Source organism: Colobus angolensis, unplaced genomic scaffold, assembly GCF_000951035.1.
Source record: "Colobus angolensis palliatus isolate OR3802 unplaced genomic scaffold, Cang.pa_1.0 Scaffold175, whole genome shotgun sequence".
Classification (NCBI taxonomy): Eukaryota; Metazoa; Chordata; class Mammalia; order Primates; family Cercopithecidae; genus Colobus; species Colobus angolensis.
The window spans coordinates 4,885,002-4,911,614 of record NW_012114877.1 but is presented as its reverse complement, the minus strand read 5'-3'; the positions used below and the strand labels follow the sequence as shown (position 1 = coordinate 4,911,614).

General features: G+C 40.3%; 2 protein-coding genes across 5 annotated transcripts in view; one reads left to right on the top strand and one right to left on the bottom strand.

Annotated features, from left to right (window-relative positions):
* The window catches only part of CREB5 (cAMP responsive element binding protein 5), a 554,145-nt gene that overhangs the window by 382,480 nt on the left and 145,052 nt on the right, over window positions 1–26,613 (bottom strand). The window contains exon 1 of one of the 4 annotated variants that reach the window (XM_011938611.1): window positions 17,665–17,738. The exons of the other annotated variants lie outside the window; for them this stretch is intronic. The gene's annotated coding sequence lies outside the window, so the exon portion shown is untranslated. Of the gene's footprint in view, window positions 1–17,664; window positions 17,739–26,613 lie in introns of those variants that run through there. 4 annotated transcript variants of the gene reach the window in all.
* Window positions 21,835–22,276, top strand: LOC105509399 (histone H3.3-like). The gene has a single exon (XM_011938615.1). It carries the CDS (start codon window positions 21,835–21,837, stop codon window positions 22,240–22,242), a length of 408 nt encoding a protein of 135 aa, XP_011794005.1. The 3' UTR covers window positions 22,243–22,276.

Genomic DNA, 26,613 nt, shown 5'->3' with positions numbered 1-26,613 from the left:
TGCACTCCAGCCTGGGCGACAGAGCGAGACTCCCTCTCAAACAAACAAACAAAAAAGAATTGGAGAGGAGTCTCTTTCAGTTAGCAACTACTTTGGACCAGAGCCTCTTCCAGCAAAAAGGTTCAAAAAACCTGTCTCGCGCCCCTAACAAAATAAAGAGGGCAGCATTTTCATTTACAAAGATTTTATTTTGTTTTATCGCAGTGCCCTTGGGGGCAGCTTGCACCTCTAGCAATTTCATAGGTGATGGTATTCATACCAGATATAGCTAGAACAGTAGCACATAGAAGGGCAGGCCCTGCTTCAAGGGCCTTGGGGAAATCGTTGGGGTGTTTCATTTTGTTTCTTACCATGATTGGAGGGGTGTTATGGGCCTTTAGTGGGCAAGGATCAAGGATGCCAATTGTATGGGCCTTTAGTGGGCAAGGATCAAGGATGCCATAAGCAAGACACGCCTGCCAGGCACTTGCCTTGCACTCACCCACTTAACTCTCGAGTGCCATTCATGTAGAGGAAACATACATTTAAAATCATATGAGGAGATAACTCAGTTTTATACGTATAAACTAAATGTCTCTGTGTGAGTTTTGTTATTGTTGTTGTTTTGAGACAGGGTCTTGCTCTGTCACCCAGACTGGAGTGCAGTGGCATAGTCATGGCTCACAGCAGCCTCTACTTCCCAGGCCCAAGCAATCCTCCTACCCCAGCCTCCAGAGTAGCTGGGACTACAGGCATGTGCCACCATGCCCAGCTAATTTTGTTGATTTTTTGTAGAGATGGGGTCTCACCATATTGCCCAGACTTGTCTCAAACTCCTGAGCTCAAGCAATCCTCCCACCTTGACCTCCCAAAGTGCTGGGATCACAGGTGTAGGCCACTACGCCTGGCCACTAAATGTATTTTTGCATTATTTTAAGATATACAGAAATTTTCAGAACTGCAACCTGGAAATTAAGGGAAGATTGTATTTGGTTTAATTTAGAACCTTCCAGAGAGTTACTCACCATTTGGGAAAATCAGTGTTGCCAACACAAGGCACCGATGTCAGGCTGCACACTCATAGCTGCGAATTTCTGTTCATGCATGATTTTCCCTTCCTTCAGTCTTCCAGTGTGGCAGCCTGGAGTTTGCATGAAACACTGTGCTGCTTTCCCCATTGGACCCACCCCTCCTTGATCCATTCTCTGTCTTTCTCTGTCCTGCTCTCTCTACCAGAGGCTGAGCTCTATGGACTGAGTCCCCCAGGCCTTTTCCCACTTGTTTCCAGCTTTCTGCCAATAAGAGGGAGTGGCAAGAGACCAGAGGGTGAGAAGAGAGAAAGGCTGGAGTATTCTTTCCCTGCCCCACACCTTGCTGCTTCCCTGTTTAGGCCCCAGCTCTCAAGGGGCTCTGGGAACACCATTCCCTCCCCTGCTCCTGCAGGGCTAGCGATGGTAACAACTTCAAGCTGTTCCTAGTGCCTGGATCCTTCCTCATCCTCAATTGGATCCCCTAATCCTACCCTCACCTTCATTCAAGTCTTTATAGTTAAACTCTTTTTACCATGCTGTTTCCTGTCAGGACCCTGACTGATACAAATACAAATTATTTTATTAAAATTACATTTATTTTATTTCTTTGTTATATTACATTTAGGTCATTTTTATAATCATGTGTCTAGGGTGGGTTTTTTAGTCTATAAAATTCATTGTAAATTGTAATGATTTACTATAAAATATTTGTCATAAAGAAGAATGATTTGACTCTGATAGGGTTTGTTTTTTAATCTATACAACTCATTGGAAAACTTATAATGGTTTATTATAAAATATTTGTCATAAAGAAAGACCATTTGAATCAGATAGGGCTAGTGACAATGAAGGCATGGTAGGGAGAAACAAAACTTTGACTAACTACAGACAAAGTGCTGAGATTCTGCAGTGATGCTGACGTCCATGATAGAAAGAAATCGCCACTCTAAGATGGGGTGGTGCAGCACTGAAATGGACCAATAGATGATGAAGGAAAAGCAGAGTCCAAGCAGGGACCTTTCTCCCTGGTAGCTAAAGCTGGCAGCTAAAGTTAGTACCATACAGAGTGACACCTTCATGCAACTTCCATTGTTGTCAATATATATATGTTCAATGTGAATATACTTCAAAATGCAGTATCTGCTTGGGAAACCCTATGGAACTTATTCAAGAATGTGAGCTCAGGGATCACTTTTAAAGTAAGGCAAGTGAATTGCATGTAAAGCCAACCCACCTTTACATTTAAGTTCCCAGGACCCAGGATGCAGAGACTAATTTAGCAACACTCTCTAGACAATGGTATCCACATGGGGATGCTCCTGTAGGACCGCCATACTTCTGTACACATGCAACCTTTGGTTCCCTTGTCCCACTTCCACTGTATATCTACAGCATATGTGTTTGCACATGTACACACATACACACAGATGTACCATGAAACCTCTAGGGAGATTCAAAACACCCTATTTGTAAGCTACAACCTCACAAACCAGCTTCACTCAAGAATAATTTTCCAGGAAAAAAAAGTACATATAGATATAGACACACACACACACACACACACACTTTGGAAAAGGGACAGAATAGCACCCCAGAAAAGTGGCTAGAATCCAGACCTATTGTAAAATACCCGAATAACCTGGGCCTTACTTGTTTATGCCCAAACCATAGAAAGACTTACAGAAAGCCTAACACAGCTGGGATAACTTTAGGTCTGAGGAAACTTAGATGCCAGCCACAGTATAGAATAGCTACCTTCCAATTAAGTTATTGTAATGAATGCACAAATTAAGGGGGAGTTCTTCCAGGAGGAGAATTACCAAGGAGAGACCCTCCCTCTGAATCATAATTTTACTTCTACTTCCCTTTGCGCACCTCACACCCACTCCATAGGCACACACCACAGACCCCTTTAAAGTTTTCCACATCACAGCCAGTGCTGGTGTACTTGTTACATCATTTACATCTGTTAGAGCAGCTGAAAAATCAGTAATATGTTTTGCCCAAATCACCATGACTTGAGGCACAAAGAGCCAGGTTCCCCTCTATAGACCTAGAGTTCCTTCTAGACCTGCAAATGTTCAAGAATGGTGAATACTCGCCACATTTCAGGGCTTCCTCTGCCTCCAGGTTATAATACCATAAAGATATGCATCTACTTCATCACCAATCACTCCAAACACCCCATCACATCAGAAAGAAAATTACTATTTCAAAAAGAAATGAATTGCAGAGAATATATGTTATAATCCACTGTATAAATTTTGCCAAGACTTGAGACAAATCTGGAAAGTCAGTGCTTATCTTCTGCCACCCTGTGTTTCCCTTCTCCCATCTAGGACCCACAAACAGACAGAGAGCAGGGGGTGAAAAGTTGTGACAGGTGGAGGATCAAGCCAAGTGGATTCAGCTCCTGTGGCAACCCATTATCTGGGGGAAATTATGGTTTAACATCAACCATTTGAGTTGCCACAATGACTCTTTTCTAAATCTATGTTGGGCATTTAATAATTGCATATTTTCTTCAGCATGAGAAATTGCAAGCTTGGTAAATTATCTATTTCAATATTTTGCATCATATGCCAGTCAAGCATCCAAAGGGCAGTTTAGAACAGCAGGTATCACACTTTCGAACTGGGATAATTTTTGAGATCTTCCAGGCTCTTCCTTCACTAGCTGTTTCTAGTGTCATATTATGTAAAGCCTTCAGATGCCCATAATTTAAAACTCAGCTAGGCATATTATAATTACCCTTGGGCTTTTTATTATCTTGGTTCAACAGAAAGCATCAGAATCATTATTATCAGTCACAAGAAGATTCATCAATCAAACAGCAGCTATTATGCTGACATTCTCCTTTGTGAAGAAAGGACCAAAAATAAATAAATAAAGACAAAGAAAATTTGAACTCATTAGCAATGTCCATCGATTTTCCAAAATAACAGCTTCTCTTGTTATTGCAGGGAATGTGTGATTTAATTCCTGTGGTCCAAACGAAGTCCAAAGATTCGATCTCTCCACTGACCGAGCTCCTCTCACAGGCTAGACCCTTAAATTCTGACAGCTCCTAAGTCTAAGAAAACTCAGTGGTATTTGACTGTTTCACTGTGAAGTAAAGGATGGGAGGGAGATAGGAGAAAGAGGAAAGGCTGACAGAAACCCTTTTAGGAGAGACTGACAGAGTAATCAACCTTAGTCAAACAATTTTAAGCAACCAATGAAGTTTTTTAAAAAGTTAATCAATGTGACATTGACATTAGGAATATTCTTCTTTGAGAAGCCCTTGGGTTACGACCTCAGGTCCCCCAGAGAAGGATCCTAACACATGATTTGGTCAAGCAACAAACACAAATTGCATAGTCATAATTATGAATGCAATTTACTGGTTTTTCATTGTTAGAGTTAACCAAAAGCACAGAAGATATCATTGAGGTTGCAAGACAAAATATAAAGGAAAATCACTTAACAATGTGGAAGTAACTATGCAAATGCCAAAGGTGGAATGTAGAAGAGAGGAGGACAAGGAAAGGATCCTAAGAGAGCTTAGAGTTCCATCTTTTGCAAAACGATGGAAAGTTGGTGGGCCACAAAGGGAAGGTTTAAGTGTACAGCCAATAGTGAAAGCAATAATGGAATAAAGTAATAAGAGAAGGCAGAGGTAGAGGAGACACAGGACAACTGAGCTGAATCCCCATCTGGCAAAGCAGAGACTTATGAGATGTTATAACAGCTAATAAATAAAGAAACAAAGACAGAAGCATGTTATTGAGTTTAGCAGTAACTTCTCAAAACAAAACAAAACAAAAATTTAGAAAAGATTGTCTTTAGTGAGCAGTCAGGGGAAATGATAATATTTAACTTAAGTTCTTTGGAGTATGATTTACTTTGCTTCCATGAGCACATATTACATGGAAGAGGAGAAGAAGAAGAAACTTGGCCAAAATGAAGAGGAGGGAAATGCCATTTTAAAAAAGGTAAGAGGGGTTGGTAATGCTTATGAACTGATTAAGAAGCCAGAGTTTCATTTCTACCTCATCAAGGTTAGGTATGTGAGCAGAGAATAGAAAGAACCTCAAAGTAGAAGTCACAACAGCCTGCATCCCAGTCATGGTGCTACTCTCAGCAGTGTGAACAAAAACAAGTCATTTAACCCCTCTGGGCTCAGCTTCCATGTCTGTAAAATGAAAAGGTTAGACTAAATCATCTCTAACACCGCCTGGCCCCAGGGCCCACGTTCCTGGATTTACACTGAAAACCTGAAAACCCAGCTAGCTTGTCAATTCCTCCTCTTGTGACTCCATCTACCCCTGCAGAGACTAAAATATTCAGGCCTTACATGTTCTGGAAGGCATGGTTGGTGACCAGCCAAGCCACCTGAAGAATTTAGGAGGTTAAAGACTCACTTCAATATCTGAAAAGTCCTCCCGAGAACATATGAAAAGAGTAGTAAAATCCAACAGCCAAGCCCACCAACTCCATGTCACTAACACTAAAGTTTCCTGGGCCCAGAAGAAAAACAAAGAGCCCAGAGAACCAAGAGCCTGCACTGGTGTCTTGCCACAGCCAAACTGAGCTCTCCAACACCACATTAAGCAGATCTAGAATATATTGGAAGCAATAAAAAAATAAAACTATACATATACTGTGTTAGTCAGGGTTCTCTAGAGGGACAGAACTGATAGGATAGATACAAATTTATAAACGGAACTTTATTAAGTATTAATTTGTATGATCACAAAGTCCCACAATAGGCTGTCTGCAAGCTGCTGAGCAAGGAGAGCCAGTCTGAGTTCCAAAAGTGAAGAACTTGGAGTCTGATGTTCGAGGGCAGGAAGCATCCAGCACGGGAGAAAGATGTAGGCTGGGAGGCTAGGCCGGTCTCTCCTTTACACGTTTTTCTGCCTGCTTTATATTCACTGGCAGCTGATTAGATTGTGCCCACCAGAATAAGGGTGGATCTGCCTTCCCCAGTCCACTGACTCAAATGTTAATCTCTTTTGGCAACACCCTCACAGACATACCCAGGATCAATACTTTGTATCCTTCAGTCCAATCAAGTTGACACTCAATATTAACCATCACATACACTCTCCCAAAAAGTCCTCTCACTAAAGTGGTTCCTTGCTACTTTTTGTGTTTTTCTTTAGTGGATTTCAATTTTAACAAATATCTGCTCTAAGTAAAAAGGAAAAAGCCAATGGGAAGAAGGGAAAGCCTGAGGCATACCTAAGACCGGCTGGGAATGTGGGGCAGTTGTGTCACCAGATGCTATGTTTTGGAAATGCCACATAAAATAAAGGACCCTTGAGTCATCATGTTCTTTATCTTGCTCTCCTAGCTATATTACTACCTCACCACTTCCCACAATACACACATACACACACACCATCACTCTCCTCCCCTAGCAGGTGCATGTGTAGCGTCCATGAGGTTGGGCTCAGTTGAGGCAAATGACTACATGAACACAATAATACCCTAAGACACTGAATGAGTCCAAATTCCCCCATCCACTCCCCCGTTGGTGTGTAGCTACCAAATGAAGAAAGAAACATGTTTGAAGGGAACTTTCAGAGTTAAACTCCAGAAAACCTCATCTTCATTTCTTGGGATCAGTCCCAGTGGAACATACCACCATGATCTGTCACATGTGAACTGGAAGACTATTTAAAGAAAGCTTATGAAAAATAGAACTACCATTTGTTGAGCATTTACTATTTACCATATTTCAAAAAACAGATGTGTGCCAGGCACTGGGCTTATACACACAGTCAGAACAACTGCTAACATTCATGGTGTGCCCTGCAAGCCCTGTGCTACCTGTACTATCTTATTTAGGTCTCACAAGAATTCTAGAGGGTAGGTGGTGTCCTGATCCCCACCTTCCAGGTGAGAAGTTAGTAACTTGCCCAAGGACACAAAGCTAGCAAGGTGCAGAGTCCAGATCCAAGCTCAGCCAGTCAGATTCTACTACCTGCCACAGGTGGGAATAGGAAATGGCTTTGCCTCTGAGGTGCTCTTGGCTTCGTAGAGGAGGTACTTCAATACACACTATCTAGCACATAGTAGGCTCTCAATAAATGACTTTGTTTAACACCAACACCACCTGTATAAAGTGGGTAAGACAATTATTCTTTTATAAATAAAGAATTGGATTCAGAGATGTCACCCAGCTATTAAAAGGCAGAGCCAGGACAGAAACCCCCAAATGTCTAGTTCTTTTGTGATCTCTGCTCTCAAAGAAAAGGGTGATGAAGACTTCACACCCTAGAACACGAGGAACATTTGGTTTGTATTTTTACTGGTGTCATATTGTGGGAGCTGCCAGAAGCCACATCATTCCACCAAGTTAGCTCCAAATGCTCCAGTTTGTGTATAGCTTCCTGGAGCTGGAGAGGCAGGAGATGAGTATGTATGTGGGGTTTGGGGGGACCCAAAACAAACAGACCAACCAAAATCAACAATGAAACAGTGGGCAGACTGTCAAAAGGAACGAAGTAGGAGGGGAAGATGGTCTGCCCGAAGATTCCCTTGGAGTCACTTGTATTTTCGGGTGTCTGGTATAGTTGACTCCAGGAAAGGTGCTCCAGCTGGGCCAAGGGCTTCCTTCAGGGAAAAGGGACAGAATCAGAAAATTATGAAAGTAACATTCACTTTCTTTGTTGGGTTTTTGTTTGGTTGTGTTTGTTGAGGTTGTTTTGCCTCTACTGTGAACAGGCCTTGGACATCCTCAGCAAAGCTGCAATCATTCCCTCACCCTCTCAAGTATGTCAGAAGAATATTGGCTCCCGGGAGCCACTTTCACTCTTCAGTAAAACCCTGCTCCAAGGTCCAAGGATTCTTAGTTTCTTCTTCCGCTTGACTTTGCTGTTAAAGTGCAAAGTCAAAGTAATTTCCTCTTTCCACAGCCTACTCTAGAACCTGATAGGCAGAGCCTATCTGAAGAGAAAATCCTTTTGTAAGACAGACGGCTGTCAGAACATCTAAAAACAACTGCTTTCGAAGAGGCTGGCTCCATCAAAGAAAGTCTGAGTATAAATGTATTAGTCTGTTCTCACACTGCTAATAAAGACATACCTGAGACTGGGTAATTTATAAAGAGAAACAGGTTTAATTGACTTGCAGTTCCACGTGGCTGGGGAGGCTTTACAATCATGGCAGAAAGTGAAGGAGGAGCAAAGGAAAGTCTTACAAGAGAGTATGTGAAGAGGAACTGCCCTTTATAAAACCATCAGTTCTCGGGAGACTTATTCACCATCACAAGAACAGCATGGGAAACACCCAACCTCATGATTCAATTACCCCCCCGACCAGCTCCCTCCCACCACACATGCGGATTTTGCCTCAAGATGAGATTTGGGTGGGGACATAGCCAAACCATATCAGCAAACTTTCTTTCTGGATTAACATTTAAGGTTAGGAAGAAACCCATGACATTTATGACCCCACAAGAGTCATCACATCCCCACTCTGCCATGGTTTCAGTGTGATAGAGTTTCCTCTAGAATTCTTTCTTTCAAATTTTTCACTAATGGGATATTTCTCTGGCATCAGGGGGAATTGAAATGAGCCTAGAAAACAGAGCCAATAGCTTCAGATGCCGACAGAGGCAGATCATCAGGAGAGAAATTTTCTCTGTGCTATACTAATCCATGAATACAATGGCAGGGCTAAATAAGCACCAAGTCAGCTTCTTTCCTTCCTATTTTTTAAGGCACGGCTTCTTCTCTGATGGACAGGCCAGTGGAAGAGTCTTTCTCCTGCTGTGACTTGGTTGAAAGGAGCAATGATTGACCAACTCAGTTTCACTTTTGTTTCCTCACCACAGTTCAAAGGCATGTATTCCAGTCACCAACCCTCTTCATTACTCCATGTCCACCTTTATTATTTTCTCAGGAAACTGGCAAACTAGCTTCCTGAGTTGGGCCTATGTTGAGAGAGAAGAGAATCTGCAGCCTGAGATTCCTTTCTGTGGGCCACAGGAGACCTCGTTGTTTGCAAAAGATGCGTCCAATCTTCTGTTGCCAGGACCTTATTTTTCTCCCCTAGATTCCAAATTCATAGTCATTTAATATTTTATGCCAGATAAATTCAGGCAAAAGCTAGCATGAGCACTACCAAAATCTTTATAAAGTCATTTAATGGTTTGCACCTTTATATAAGCATTAAATAGTACTGATTAATTGATGGAGGGGGCAACAGGGAAAAGGAACCTTCTGAGTTTTGTAAAGACACCAAATTAATTCCATCTTACAAAACTAAGTTTTCCATAACAACATTTTTATGTTTAATCTAACTTTCTAACTAGCATTATTGTCTTCTATGTGCTACTAAATTCCACCTCAAAACACCATTCTGAATTGTATCAGGATCTACCAATACCACTTCCACATCTCAGGCAAATGACCTATGGCATTTGGGTATCTGGGGCTGAGTCAACCTTCAGAGGAGGAACTTGAGGGCAGGGGAAAAATATGTCCCAAAGAGTCATCATCATCATAAGCGAATTATTATTTTATATAATTAGTCACAAGGTGGGGAGGCAAGATGAGATAGTGGCTGAGGAGGAGAGGGGTTAAATGGGTAAGGGGACAAGTTAGTGGCCTAGAGCCTGTGTTGAATCCCCCTCCTCCAATTTTTAGCTATGCAACCTTAACACATGCAGGTATTCAAGACATATTTCTGGAATGAATGAATGAATGATTCCACCTAAATCCAGTTTTCTTGTCTGTAAAATAGAGCTAATAACTGTTGGGAGACAGTTCTTCATGGGTCTCTCACCATTATGTATGTCCTAGCAGCAGAGGCACAGATGGCCTTGGTTCTGGAATCTTTTCAAATACACTTGCACAGCAGAGTTAGAAGACAGACTTAGTGTGTCCCTCTGGAGCAGACGGCAGGTTTGCTTACTGTCCAGTGTAATAAAGATATCTCCCTCAGGAGCAAAGGTCAGGCAAGGTTGCTTCCCACAACATTAAAAGAGAGTGAGATTCCTAAGCCCAGAGTTCTTCAGCCATAATGTAAACTCCCTGCATGTTCACATGTTCAGCATCCACCTGGGCCACTCCACATCACTCTCACAGGACCTAGGAACAAGAGGAACTGATATGAACATGAGGCTGATGGTGCTTGCCGGCCAGGAGTAATAAAGAACTTTGTGTCTGACCCAGGAGTCCCATAGCTTCTGTCAGCATCCATGAAGCTGGCAGACTAATTAGCTTGCAAGTAGGGGAAAATCTCAGCTCTTCACAGTTCTTGACAATAGCAGTCTTTAACCTTATAGAGTTGTTCTGAAGATTAAATGAAATAAGGCATACAGAGAGCTCTGCAGTGTCTGGTCCAAAGTAGGTGTTCAATTAAAATTAGCTTCTATTACTGTCCTATGTAATGAATGATCTTTGAATATCTGTATATTTGAATGGCATATTTTACATATGCATTTACCCTAATTATTCAAAAAGAGAATGTAATAGAAAAATGTGACTAAGTGATCTTAACAATATGAAGAGACTCAATTATGAATGATACTGACTCAAGATAAACTCTGATTTTGAGTCATAACATTACAGTGATTAATGTGACTTTAACCATTTACTATACAACTTAATGGTTAAAATCCCTAAAGGAAAATGCAAATCAAAACCACAACAAGATATCATCTCACCCCAGTTACAATGGCTATTATTGAAAAGACAAAAAGTAACACATGCTGACAATGTGGATGCAGGAAAAGGAAACTCTTATACGCTGTTGACGGGAATGTGAATTAGTACAACCATTATAGAAAACAGTATAAAAGTTTCTCCAAAAACAAACAAACAAAAAAACCTACCACATAATCCATCAATTCCAGTACTGGAGGATTTTGAGACACATATCAAAAGGAAAGGAAATCAGTATATCAAAGGGATACCTGCACCCCCATGTTTGCTGTGGCGCTATTCACAATAGCTAAGATATAGAATCAATCTAAATGTCCACCAGCAGATGAACAGATGAAGAAAATGTGGCATATATACACAGTGGCATACTATTTAGCCATAAAAAAAGAATGAAATCCTGTCATTCACAGAACATGGATAAGCCTGGAGGACATTATGCTAAATAAAATAAGTCAGGCACAGGAAGATAAATACTATATGTGCTCACTCACATGTGGGAGCTAAGAAAAATATTTTTGTTTAATCTCATGGAAGTAGAGAGTAGAATTGTCAGTATTAGAGGCTGGGAAGGGGATAATGAGGAGAGGACAGTGGGAGAGGTGGGTTGACAAAGAGTTAGGATGAATAAGTTCTGGTGTTCTGCAGCACTATAGGGTGAAAATGGTTAACTGTAATTTATTGCATATTTTCAAAAAGCAGAAGAGGGTATTTGAATACTCACAACACAGAGAAATGATAAATGTTTGTGGTGATCAAGTTACCCTGATTTTATCATTATGTTGTATACATGTAACAAAATATCACTCTGTATCCTGTAGGTATAATTATTTTAAAGCTAAAAAAAAAAAGTTTTCAAAAACCATAAAGAGCTTGACTTATATTCCAGCTTTTCCACTCATAAACTACAAGACTTTGTGCAAATGACACAGAGGTTTTATCTTCCAAAATGTGGAGATTAGAAGTAGCTCCGTTTCACCTGGTGCTATGAGGATTAAACATGATGGTAACTTGTAAAATGTCTAACATAGTTCCTGCCACATACCAAATATTCACTAAAGGTTGAGTATTTATTATTTTATTCAAAGAACAATAACATCAAGAAAAGAGATGGGATGCTTTTGGTATCTTTGGACTTTTATATTAGCTTCTTTAATCCTCTCAATAATTCTGGGAGGTAAGCAAAATAAATTTTAGCCCAACTTTACAGACAGGAAACTGAAGTGAAGGGAGGTTAAGTGGCTTTTCCAAGATCAAAGATGTAGCAAATGGCAGACATTTTATATTTTAGAGTTTCTTTCCATGTGGAGAGCCACCAGAGATTATCAAGTGGTAAAGATCTCTCTGTGCTTTTGAGTAACAGGCTCACACATTACCAGGAGCTGGAGAATGCATTTGGCCCAGCTCGACAGCCTCATGGGCTTGGAGCTTTCAACCAAATGCAAACTTTTAGAGTGTGTGCATTTAGGTTTTGCCAAGAGTAGATGGCTTTCTATTTTTAAAAGGGAGGGGGAAAGAACACTGGAAGGTATTTAAATCAAGATCCAAAGTCTTCTTGGACATCAAATAACTCTTAGAAAACAACATTTCGATGAGTTAAGTATAAATGAATCAAAACCATATGAATTAAATTTCCCTTGAAATACACAAGGGTCTAAAAATTAAGGGGAAAATGCATTGATAAAATACATTTGGGATTTTACTGAAACCAAAACATTTACAAAAGTCATTATATATCCCAATGCACCCAACCTCAGCGTGCCCTCTTGTGATGGCCGTGGCCAATCTCCATGGACCTCCCCAGTAATAGGCTGCCAAATATTTCCTTTCTTGCCAAAAAGAAAAGAAATCCACTGAACTCCAAACCACCTGATGGCAAGGTTCAAATCCTGTCTTGTGTGCCGTTGATAAAACGCTTCCAGCCCAAATGGTGTGAATGCCAATCTTCCTGTATCTGGAAGAATCAGCCTTGATCAGATGGCTCTGTGTGCCCCATCTTATGAAGGCCTAATAACCAATTTCTGCCTCAGTGGTTTTATAAGTGGCTATTAAATTAAGCCTCCAACTTGCAGTCCTAAAGCTAGTAAACCATCGGGTTACTTTTCAGGCTTGTTAAATTAGCTAAAGATAAACGGAAAAGCCGGGGCAGGGCTGGCCTGTGAGAATAAGGCTGCAATATATCATGCAACTGGCGGCACCACTGCAGTGGCTTCCAGCAAGCTGGCAATAAGCATGTGATATTAACTGAAGCCCTTAATTTAAGGAAATGGAATCAACCAACTAGTAATTAACAAATTATTCTTAAACAGGCCTCGCTTAAAAATTAAGTTGAACTACCATTTTTCTATAACTCGTCAGGAAAACGCTGACTGGTACTTAAAGTAAACACAACTTAAGCAGATGGTGAGCCCTCACAGAGCACCAAACCTATACTTAAATAAATCAATGTTGTCGGACTGGAGTGCGACATGGATACTCAGCAGAATTCATGGGCATCTTTGCAAGATTTGGCAATAATTTACTGTCACGTGGAGAGGACAACTGAGAGCTCTAAGTTTTCCTGTTGGAATGTTTTGCGCCCCTGAGACAGGTAAAGTCTATTGCAAGAAAGTGTTTTTCAACTGATATCCCAGAAGCATGTCATAGAAGGAAAGATGAGCCTGTTCCATCTAAGCACAGACAAGTGTTTCTGCCTTTACTCCTTCACTCATTCATTCACTCATTCAAGACATAGCTACAAAGTATTGAACCAGGTGACAGGCATTTTACTAGACCCTGGGCATACAAGGCTGAATGGTACTCAAAATTACTCACAGATCACACAGGCACAGAGAGAAATAATAATGCAACTTGATAAATTCTATTGCAAGGATGCCTTAGAAAACACTTGGAGAATCCTAAGAACAGAAGCACTAACTCTGATTTGAGGCATCTGGGAATAGCTTCCTTCACCTTTGAAAGTGCCATTTTAGGAGATGGGAAGTGTGGCACAGAGACTAAGAATACAGGTCCTGAGTGATAGACTGCACAGGTTCGAATCCTAGCTTCCTCATTTATTGACTCTGTGACCTTGGGAAGTCTACCAAACACCTCTGGGCCAGGTTCCTCCTCTGCAAACTGCGGTTGATAATGGCAACCACTTCATTGTAAGGATTAAATGAATGCCTGGCACATAATAAATGCTATTGTCTTAACTGGCTATTATAGGGATTTATCCAACAAATATTGAGCAGAGAGAATATTCCAGTTAGCAGAACAGCATGTGCAAAGGCAGAGGTTTAAGAAAGGTCTGGTAGTTTGCAAGGATGATGGAAAATTCAGTATAGCAGGTTCACAAAGTATACATGGAGAGAAACCAGGTGCAGATGATAGTCATATAATGCAAACCTTGTACATCAAGCCAAGGAGGTTAAATTTTATCCTATGGGCAGTGAAGACTCAACAGAGGGTTGATACAGTCCCTTCTGGTTTTTCATTCTGCCTGCAGTATACAGCCTAGGCTACAGAGGATGGTGAAAGGTCTCCTCAAGATGTGGACACAAAGCATCACATGAAGGGTCTGTTGTTTTGGTTTGGTTTGGTTTGGTTTGGTTTGGGGTTGGGGTTTTTCTTAAATCACAAGTAGATCTGTCTGTGGTCAAGGACAATGGAGTAGACATCGCTACTTTTGGTTGCTCACCAAGGAAAACCTTGGGACATAGCCAAGTGCAGCTATTCCCAGTCTTTCCCCTGCTCTCCAAGTTTTAGCAGTATCTCTGTTTGCTCCTTTCCCACAAAAATGTTGGACCTGTATTTCAAAACTTGCTGTTGGAAGCACATTTGTACTGGTCAATTTTATTAGTTGGAATGTTGTGTTCACAAATCACAGAATGTTAGAAGTAGATGGGAATTTATGGCAATTGCTAAATCCAGTTGCTCCCCACTTGGGGGGTCTCTGGATTCCTAGGAAGTCTGCGAATGTAATAACAGAGATCAGTTCAATTTTCAGTATTTCCAAAAGGTTAACGTGTATGTAAACATTTAGTTATTCACACACAAGGAAGCTTCACATGTCAAGTAAAATGTCAACTTTCTTTACTGTTGGCTGCAATTATTTTGATTCAGTATGGTAACATCAGACATCTCACGTTTATCACAATTTCTGATTGACAATTATGAATACCATTAATCTAAAAAGAAAAATGAATTAATTAATACTTGTTAGGTAGAAAAAAATCTTTTAAATATAAAAGTAAGGAAAACAAAGAGGCCCTGTATGGTCAAGTTGGGGGATCAGTGATCTCTAGCCCATCCTCAGTGGCCCTGACACCCACCTTTGGCAGCAACTCAGAGTCTACAGTGTCATTCCCATCTCATACCCTGCCCGCTTCTGGAGTATACATCATACTCTTTAGCGTGAATATCTATTGGAAGTGAAAATACAAATCAGCAGGTTAAGGTCATCTACATGTTAAAGGAAACCCTAAACTCTAGCTCTCAAGAAATGAATGGGTTAAGCAATATCTACTCTTGGATGAAATTCTGTTACATAACAATCAATGTGACCCTAGGTAGTAAGGTCTTTGGGCAGGATTCTTGTGCTTTGTCTCTCACATGCTCTGCCCAATAAACACTTAAGACACTACATAAATGATGCATCATGATGCATCCTGACCACAAATGGCTCCTGAATAAAAGCCTTGTTGGATAATTGGAAAATGTCATGTAGGGATAAATGACCGGTGTTTGTAAATTCACCCCAAGCCCGAAAGTCATCAGATTTTAATCTTGCAAATGTCTCCATCATCTTTACTGTTCCGGAACAGATTTAGAACTATAATTACAAATATATCATACAAAGAATAGGGAAAACGTTAAAACTTCGAGTGACAGTATTCAAGAAGTAGGATAATATGGCATTGTTTATAGTTAACTGGATCATATTTTTAAATACAGTTGTTAATAATGTGATTCCTAATAATAGCTGTAGTTCTAATTCCATTTATTTAGATTATAGGACTATCCATTTATTTAGATTATAGTACTAACTACACCTTAAGTTTCCTGTTGTTAGGTAAAATTAGCTGTGCTTTTATGGTACTTCTTGAAATTAATGTCACTAAAATTAGGTTTTTGTAGGCACTCACTAAAATATTTGGTAACAAATTGAACCAACAAGCATCTAATACTGGTAGAAGGTTATAGAAGGAAGATCTATGGAACTAAGACTTCAGTGGGATTTGGGCCATACAGATAGCTTCGTCTGAAGAAAATGAAATGATGATCTCTCTTGGCAAGTTTCTAGAATGAGTCGAGGTACCAAGAAAGGAGGCTCCCATGACAGAGAGTGAATCCTGGCTCTGCAACTTAATAACTGTATGATCTTGGGTAAAATCCTCAGCTTCTCCGAACTTCAGTTTCCTCATCAAAGATAATAATACCTACTAAATAAGACAATGTAAGATTTGACATAGTACCTGGCCTACAGTAGGCATTAACTTAATTGGCTTATCTATTTTCTCAACATGCACAAACAGTAGTGTGAAGTCCTTAGCCATGGCCCTTAACAGGTGCTCATTTATGTTACTGCCGGTTGGGAGTGGGACCTTATGAGTGTGAGCTGAGTTCTCTAATGGACGCAGCCAAAGTGGAGACAAAATCATGATTGAATTGCAACAAACCAAAGACATTTGGCTGCTTCTTCTCCTTTGAAACCTGGGGAAAGTAGAGCCAGGGGCTTTTCATCATTTGCCTCTAATGCAACTTTTCAGTTACCTCAACAGCATAGTACACAATTCCATCTTTAGAATGTTGTGTAGCAGAGTAAATGCAACCTGTTCCCCCCAAATCCCATTATCTTGGTAACACTTCCTTAAATCTCACAATCAAATGGTGTGAAAGGTGGGGTTGGTCCAATTTATCAGAGGCAACGATTAGTTCAAGTAACACTTCAGAGAATCTCAGTCTTTACTCTCATTTGAAACCTAATCCTAAAATTCAACATTTGATTATTTTCTAGAAAAAAAATGCCTTGGAAACTGTACTTGGTTGGGAAAAAAATGGCAATTGTATCTAACTACAGGTAAATAATTTGCCATCGTAAGTGTCAAAATCTTTGCACTTGGTATAGTTAAGGTAGTATAATTCAAGCCTGAAAAGGAACTAAGTCGTTTTAAACTTTTCTACCCCTCCAAAAATCCATCCTGAACAGGTCTTCTTGCCACCCAACCAAAGGAATAATACATAGATAAGTAGTAAGAGGGACCCGTTCTGTGCCCACTTAATAGGGCAAACATGGGGGGCAGGGAACCACACTCTGCTGTTTTAGGGCAAACACACACAGGCTAAACACAAGCCAACAGATTGTAACTGGGACTGAGTTCTCAGATATGTTTAAGAAACATTGGAAAACATAGGTGGAAAGGCCATATGCACAAATGCACATAACACAGGCTACAAAGACCTCTGCAGCTTGAGCCGCAAGGGCAAGAGGCATTGATTTTTACTGGAGAGGGCATATCAGGTTGCAGGAATGCACACATTTAATTTTTATGAGACTGATGGCTCACAGAAACAAAAAAAAAAATCCACTTTGTGCCACATTAATGATGCCAGTGAAAGGCCACTTTAAAATAAAACAAAAGAAAAAGGCTCTTGATGGTGTTTTCAAAAGGTCTTTGAAAATAAACCATCAAGCCACAAGCCACTCCGACATGTTCTGTGACACTTTCAGTCTGCTGGACAGAGAAATGTTAAACCCAGGTTGCTTCTTCCAATCTTCTTATATAAATATGTGTATATGGTACTACTCACCCCTTTCTGGTTTCTGTAAAAAATATTTTTTCATTTTCTAGGTAGATCCAAGAGTCACCAATCTTTCAGCTCTCAGTCAGGAAGAACAAGCGAGCAATGGTAGAAATGTGGTTTCATACCAGAGCATCTTCTTCCAGTCAAATGTAATTTACAGCTGAGTGTTTGGTTCATCTGTCATATGAGAATTATATAACCCAACCACTTACCCTGAAAATAAATATGCGCTCCTCATTCAGGTAAATGAGATCGTTTCAGAAATAAATTGACTCCACCACTAAAACTTGCCTTTTGTAAAAAAAATAAATGTTTGAAATGTTTCTGCTGATGAAGACGATGCAGCTGACACTTAAATTTAAGAGGCTGGTTATATGGCCCTCAGTCATATTAAGGCCCGCCCAGCAGAAGCTAAAGGCCACTAGAACTGGAAACATCTGATGATAACTTTGCTAAATCAACTCTCAGCTCTCATCAGTATGCAAAATCTCCCAGGCCAAAAAAAAAAAAGTGGAGGAGAAAAGGTCAAAACGCACATTCCCACTGACCATGACACATCTGGAAACAAAACAACCTTGCCAAATGACACTGAATTTTTACAAGCCCACACAAGGCTTCTAACGACCCACCCCCTCCTCGGGAGCTCCCTTCATTTGAGCCTCACAACAGTCTTGTAAATTAGAGAAGGTATCATTTCCTTGTTTATAGATTGGGAAACTGAGGTGGCATGCAGTTACCTAAGTGTCCAAAACTCACAGCTAGTTAGAGGTTGAGGGGAGTCGGGGGGGAAAGCCAGGTGGCCTAGGTGATAATTCCAGTATTCATTGAATCCCTCCGCTTTTAGAGGAATTACAACACATAGTCCCTACTCTTAAGGTGCATATGACCTAATTAGAAAAAATAAGACATTCACGTGCTAAATTAAATAACATTAAACAACGCCATTCAAGAAAAATCATCAATGCCAAATATACATTGCTTTAACTATTGTCAACTCAGAGTCACATTCTATGAATTTATGGAATTGATGAAAAGATTCTTAATAAATTAACACCCAGTTCCAAACTTAAAATTGCACAATAAAAGCCAGGGCCATGGTTCAGCACATGTCATTTGTAAATTATTTGTATTCATATGACTTTCCTGCTGAATATCTAGGTAAACTGTAATAGTCTTAGGTATAATTATTTACCAGTAAACTAACCACCTCAGACTATATGACTCACATTGAAGGAAAAGTAAGTTAATGTGGTTTAAAAATCAACAGCCTCTAATATTTAGCTATTTAATTATTGAGTTACAATAATCTATGGAGATACAACATTTTGTCTTTTTTTTTTCTGTATTCTCTCTTCTTGGAGCTCCAAAATTTATAAATACTTTTAAAATCCTGTTGTTTCTATATTTTAAGAAATTCACTTAGCATGGGGTAAAATAATCGTTATAAAGAAGCTGCTAAGATAATAGGCAGAAAAAAAGTCTACAAATAACTGGATCTGGGTGTTGAATTTTGGCATTTGATTAAAATTCTATAAAAAGGAATGAAATTAATAATCTAATCATTATAATAATTAGTAATTATATTTTCAGAGCCTCCAAGAATAATTAATTAGTGCATACCTTTGAAGTATCATTATCTCCATTATAAAATGAGGTGGTGGAGATGGAGCTGAGATGAGGAGTCACCTCTGGCCACAGGCAGAAGCAGCAAGTGGAATGTCAGACACCTGGAATTCCTGAGCCCCCAAGCCCTTGTTAACTAATTCTGCTCACTCTGAGCCGGCAGCAGGAAGGTCATTAGTTAAATGGCATAAACCAGAAGCTGTCCTTTCCTCTCCTCAACTATTTCTCTCAACTAGTGCTACTGACCTTCTAGAGGTCTCACAGGAGATTCTCTTCAGACGGTGGTTTCTTTGGCAGGCTGCCATCTAAAGGTGGAGTTGAGTAAAGTGAGATAAGTAGAAGTCTGGATCTTTTAAAAATTTTATTACAGTAGACAAAAGAGGAAAACAGAAAAAATATAAGGAAGATTATAAATGAAGCTACAGGAAGCAGAAGTGGCATGATTCTGAATGTAAACTGTGTTCACATATTCACAGACTCATAAATCAACCACAAGAAATGAAGAACCACAAGAAATTTTTAAAACCTTTTAAACTGAAAACACAAGCTATACTTGTGCCTCTAGATTTTAAAGATAAAGGGTGCATATCCTTCCTATATTAAAAAGATGTAAATTTTGGGCGGGTGTGGTGGCACGTGCCTGTAATCCCAGCTACTCAAGAGGCTGATGTGGGAGGATCCCTTGAGCCCAGGGGTTTAAATCTAGCCCGAGCAACGTAGACAGACCGTATCTTAAAAAACGTTTTTAAATTGTAAATTTTGATAAGCAAAATATTGATACCCTGAGAGAAAAATGGCCAAAAAGCATAGACAAAGATGAACAATTCATAAATTGCCAGCAAATAAATGGAAATAATGTTCAATACCCCTTTAAATCAAATAAAAGCAAATTAAAACAATTTGTGACCTAATAAATTGGCAACTATTTCTTTTTGAGTACAATACCCAATACTCTTGGCTGAAAATCAGATGTGATACGCACTATTGCATAGCCTGGATATTTGTGAGGCAATCAGTACAAGCTGTTGTGAAAGCAATTTAGCAAAATGTATCAACACCTACTCATTGGAATAATTCCTTTGGAAAAATAAGAGATGTAGATAAAGGGTTATGTGCAAGATGGCTTATCACAATATTATTTATTACCAGGAAAAGAATCAAAATAGACGATGCAACCAATATTAAGGAAAATGACTTAAGTAAATTATAACAAACAGAAAATTCTAAGGCTATTAAAATCATATTTTCAAAAAACAATTAAGACCTTGGGGAAATGTTCACAAAATAATAATAAGTAGAAAAAATTTAAACACAAAACTGCAAATACTCTATGAAATATAACTAGATGATATGGACGAAGACATATATGAAGGATACATACCAAAATCACCAAAAGTGATAATCTTTGTTTAGAATTTTCTTCTTCTTTTTTGTTTTCTACAATGAGTATTTTTGAATCAGAAAATGGTAAATTTATCTTAAATTTTAAAAAGAAGAAAGTTGAGGGAATCCCTGAGCTTGAGATATAGTTATCATTTTTTCATGATTTTTTTTCAAGCCATCTAAAATCCCTTTATTCCTTTCTGACTCAGACAGAAACACACTAGAAAGATTTTAGGACTAGAATTGGTTGACTTCCAGTGTTAAGACTTAAGAACTTTTCCTTTCCCAGTTACTCTTTCAGGAAAAATAGATGGAGAGTGTTCTTCTCACAAGCTCAGCTTCAAGGCAAATTTGGAGGAAAGAGAAATTACCAAGACCACTAATTTTAAATGGTGCACTCTCATTTGAAAATCCCAGATGACCACTATGTGCCTGCCGGCTTGCAAAAGAGCCACAAAACTGCGTACAAGTGACAGCTGTAGATGACACAACCGAAAAATGATTGCTGCTTGTTTGAGAAAATATGCACAGATTATGCCAAATGACTCCTACACTGGGTGTTTTTCTGAATGAATTTCTTGTAAGTTCTGTCACATGAAACTAATACTAGGAATCCCTATGATCCAAGGACCTTGTCCCAGATGCATCTACCACATTGTCCTTGCCATTGGCTGGGCAAAATATACAACGCTCCAACTCCGTGTAAAACACATTGCATAATTATAACATCCTATTACAAAGTTTCAGTGCATACTTTTATCTTTGCCCAAACATGGCTTTTGGTTAATAGACATCAGAATCTCTTTCAGCTACAGCTCACTGCAATATAGCTAATGCAATCAGAATCAACAACAACAACAACAAAAAAGCATAGCTGTTTGCAGTCACCTCAAATCCTGCAAAGGTTCCCCATTGCATTTAGATGTAAATCTAAACAGCTATCTGCTCACCACACCTCCAGTGACCCAGGTCCCCAACCCAGAACTCATCTGGTCACACTCTCCCCTTGTCCACCACATTCTGCCCACACTGGCCTTTTTCCTTTTTCTAAACCATGGCAAAGCTCATTCTCATACCACTAGAATTCCTCTGTACCTAAAATTTTCTTTTTCTTTGTCTTCAAGCGATTGGAAGACCTTTGTTTTCAGGTGTTTGTCAAAAAAAGTAATCAAGTGAATGGAGGATACATCAATCTGTGAACTGGCAAATGAAAATTAAAATATTTTTAATTTTGTTACTCTTGCTTAGGAAAGACCGACCCCAATTGTGTTCGCAGCCGCCGCCGCGCCGCCGTCGCTCTCTAACGCCAGCGCCGCCTTTCGCTCGCCGAGCTCCAGCGGAAGGAGAAGGGGGGTAAGTAAGAAGGTCTCCCTACCATGGCTCCTACAAAGCAGACTGCCCGCGAATCGACCGGTGGTAAAGCACCCAGGAAGCAACTGGCTACAAAAGCCGCTCGCAAGAGTGCGCCCTCTACTGGAGGGGTGAAGAAACCTCATCGCTACAGGCCTGGTGTGGCGCTCCGTGAAATTAGACGTTATCAGAAGTCCACTGAACTTCTGATTCGCAAACTTCCCTTCCAGCGTCTGGTGCAAGAAATTGCTCAGGACTTTAAAACAGATCTGCGCTTCCAGAGCGCAGCTATCGGTGCTTTGCAGGAGGCAAGTGAGGCCTATCTGGTTGGCCTTTTTGAAGACACCAACCTGTGTGCTATCCATGCCAAACGTGTAACAATTATGCCAAAAGACATCCAGCTAGCACGCCGCATACGTGGAGAACGTGCTTAAGAATCCACTATGATGGGAAACATTTCATTCTCAAAAAAAAAAAAAAAAAAAATTCTCTTCTTCCTGTTATTGGTAGTTCTGAACGTTAGATTTTTTTTTCCATGGGGTCAAAAGGTACCTAAGTATATGATTGCGAGTGGGAAAATAGGGGACAGAAATCAGGTATTGGCAGTTTTTCCATTTTCATTTGTGTGTGAATTTTTAATATAAATGCAGAAGCGTAAAGCATTAATGCAAGTTAAAATGTTTCAGTGAACAAGTTTCAGCGGTTCAACTTTATAATAATTATAAATAAACCTGTTAAATTTTTCTGGACAATGCCAGCATTTGGATTTTTTTAAAACAAGTAAATTTCTTATTGACGGCAACTAAATGGTGTTTGTAGCATTTTTATCATACAGTAGATTCCATCCATTCACTATACTTTTCTAACTGAGTTGTCCTACATGCAAGCACATGTTTTTAATGTTGTCTGTCTTCTGTGCTGTTCCTGTAAGTTTGCTATTAAAATACATTAAACTATAAAAAAAAAAAAAGGAAAGACTGACCCTTGTTTACCTCCAATATTTGAAAAGTACCTCGCAAATGCTTTCTTGCTAAATAGAGAGTGTAAATGCCCAAGCATGAGCCAGTGCCACAAGCAAAAGAAAAAATCAGGGTTGTTTACTGATTGCAACTCAAAATCTAGAAGGCTTTAACACCAATTTTCCTTGTCCGTCTTAACTTTAACTGTCTCGGGGGAACAATGGTGCTACCTCTTTTATTTCTTTCATTTCAAATAGTGTGACATTATGAATGCCATAGATACAGCATTAACACATAGTCCTGTTTACATGTATTGCTGTGGCAGGCAGTCTTTGAGATGTTCCCAGTGACCTATCTTCTGGTACAAACTTGTGTCATCTCCTTGCCATAGGTACAAGCTAAACCCAATGATGATGTGCTTCTAATGAATAGAATATGGCACATGGGATGGGATGTCACTTCAGTGATTTGAACCCAAAGAAAGACTGAGACTCCCATCTCTTGCTTTCTCCTCCTTGGAACCCTTGCTTGCTCCTGGGGAAGCCAGCTGCCATGCTGTGAGCTCCCCTATGGAAAGCCCCCAGTAGTAAGGAACTAATGTCTTGGGTCAACAGCCAGCAAGAATCGGAAGCCAGTCAACAGCCACACAAGTGAGCTTGGTGTGGACCACCTGAGGCCTGCAATACCAGGTGAGTCTGGAGGGAGATCTTCCCCTACTGAGGTTTGGGGTGACTACAGCCCTGGAAGATATCTTGATCACTGCCTTGTGACAGATCCAGAGCAGAGACACAAAGAAACCACACCCAGATTCCTGACCCACAGAAACTCTAAGATAATAAATGTATGTTGTTAGGGGGACAATGTTAATTTGTCATACAGCAATAGCTAACAGTTCCAATTGTTTACAAACTAAGTTACATACTTGACATTTTCTTTCTTTTTTTTTTTTATTAGGATGCTAGCAAAAGAAAACTTAACCCTCTAAATTATAAGGGTAAAACCTTAGATTGTATGGGGATGAAGAATATTCAGAACTAGAAAAAAATTAACCAGTATTTATTCCCAAATAGCTATATTTTGCTATGTCAATCGTAACAGCCGCTCATAATTTGTACAGCATTTTAAAATCCAAGTGGTGTTTTCACATTCACGGCCATTGACTCCCCTTGAAGAGGCTGTGAAGTAAGTATCATTATTATGCCCATCTTACAGAAGAAGAGATTGAGACTCATTCGATTTCAAAAGTTCCTTGAAAGCAAGGACCTCCTCTCTCTTCTTGGCCAGCGCTTCCCCAGTGCCTAGCTCCACGCTTAGCACTGCAAATGCTCAACTCGATACACATTCATGGAGTGGATGCCTCCCACAGCAATGTTAACTATAAAGATGGGGCCTCTTTCATGAATTCCCCAACAAACATATTCATACATCAATCGATCAATAATGTCTCTACATACACGTGTAATGTGTAATACACAAATATGTATCCATGGAGCCAGGGTGTGTGTTTCCAAACAGCACAGACACCTCTGAAAGCTTACTCCAGCTTTTTTTAAAGACAGTACAGAGATCATTCCCTCATGTAATCCTGTTTTACATGCAGCCCTGTGCTGCCAAAGACAGAGAGACCTAGAGCTCTTTTGTAAGCTAACAAGCCTTTCCTGGGTAAATCAAATCTCTTTCTTTCATTATCATTTCCTGTCGTCTCCCAGGATGAGGCTGGAGGCAGCAAAGGAGGTGCCAGCCAGCTCAGATCCCGACACAATGCCTCTAACCCTTCTCTGTGCCCCCAGCACCTTGGTAAACTTGGCAACTAGAAAGTAATAGGCCTTGTCAAAGGTCACTATAACATAGCCTCAGGCGATGCTGGATAAAAGTGTCCATAGAAATGCAACAAAGTAGCTGACCAGGAAACAGGAGGTGGGCGATTTTGATTAGGAAGTTTATATAAGCCTTAAATTCCTTTTCTTTTCAGAGTTTCAGTCAAACAAGAATTCAATTCCCAATCACAGCCCAGTCCCTCCTCAAATAGTACCTATTAAAAAAGCATTTGTTCCCAAGGCATGTGGAGCCATCAAATTAAGAAGATAAGAAAACCAGTAAGGATGCTTCCTGTTACCAGGAAAGGAGGTGCAGCGCATTGTGTGTAAAGTATTACATTAGTAACACTCGTGGGTTCTTTCAGCAAATATTGAAGAAGTGTCTGCCATGTGCCAGATGCTGAGAAAATGGTGATGAACAAAACATGCTTGATTCCTGACATTTCAGATTTTAGATTCTGGTGGGAATGTGGATTTTAATTATTTTAGGCCAGGTGCAGTGGCTCACACCTATTATCCCAGCACTTTGGGAGGCCTGGGCGGGCGGATCACCTGACGTCAGGAGTTCGAGACCAGCCTGGCCAACATGGTGAGACCCCATTTCTACAAAAATACAAAAATTAGCTGGGCGTGGTAGCGGGTGTCTGTAATCCCAGCTACTCAGGAGGCTTAGGCAGAGAGAATCGCTTGAACCAGAGAGGAGAAGGTTGCAGTGAGCCGAGATGGCGCCATTGTACTCCAGCCTGGGTGACAGAGTGAGACTCCATCTCAAAAAAAAAATTTTTTTTTAATTAAACTAAACATCACACAAAGGAATATAAAATTGATTTAAGTGCCATGGAGGAAAAGTTCAGGATATATTGAGATTGGGAAACCTGGGAAAGCATGGATGGTCTAGACAGAAGGGGCAGCACATGCCAAGGCCCTGAGGCTGAGGAAGCTGTGGTCCCTGTGAGGACCTGATATCCCAGCGTGGCTGGGGCTCACTGCGGAAAGAGCTGTATGCTGTGAGATGAGGCTGGCCTATTTGATGCCTGAGACTATGATCCTGATTCTAACTCTATCTGCAGCTGAGACCCCTTCCCTGAATTCCACTCTCAGCATCTCACTTTGTCTCAGCATCTGTTTACATACAACATGCCCAAAACTGAACTCCTGGTCTCCTGCACTGACCCTGTTCTACCCGCCATCTTCCCCATCTCAGTTGATGACAACTTCATCCTTCCAGTGTCTCGGGTCAAGCACCTTAATATCTTCCCTGACTTCTTACTTATCTTCACAGCCAATCCATCATCAAGTCCTGCTAGTTTTACCTTCAAAATAAGCCATAATCCAACTCTTTCTCACCACTTCTCCCAGAACCTACCCAGTCCAGCCCACCATTGTCTCTTGCCTCCTCATGGGTCTCCCAGCTGCCACCCTTGCTCCTACACAGTCGATCCTCCAACCACGATGGAGGACTTTATAAGTGATGGATGCTCTACCCAAAACTATCCAACGGTTTCCTACCTAGCTGAGATTAATATACAGAGCTCATGGCATGTTTAAAGTCCCTGCATGATCAGCCACCCAGCAGCTCCCACTGCTTCCCTCCTTGTCTCCACATCTGCTTCCTTGCAGTTCCTCAAGCACACTGTCCAAAACAGCAGGGCCCTTGTACCAAGCAGCCCCTTACCTAGAAAGCTCCTTCTCCACATCTCCATGGGAATTCCTCCCTTCCCCGGTGGCTCTCCTCTCATATGTCACCTTATCTGAAAGTTCATCTTCCTGGGCTATTCCAACTGCAACATGGAAGAGCACACTTGATCCACTTCCCTGGTCTTATCTTTCTTTTTAGCACTTACTACTATATTAGGTATTATTTACCTATCTACATGGAGATTTTGTTTATTTTGTTCACTGCCATATCCTTAGAACCTGGAAGAGTCCTAGCTAAAGAGAGCAAAGATCCACTTTTAGTGATGCCCTTGGCTGGGTTATCACAAAGCCATCTCCAGAAGTCCTTTTGTATAATATTATAAACCCAGAA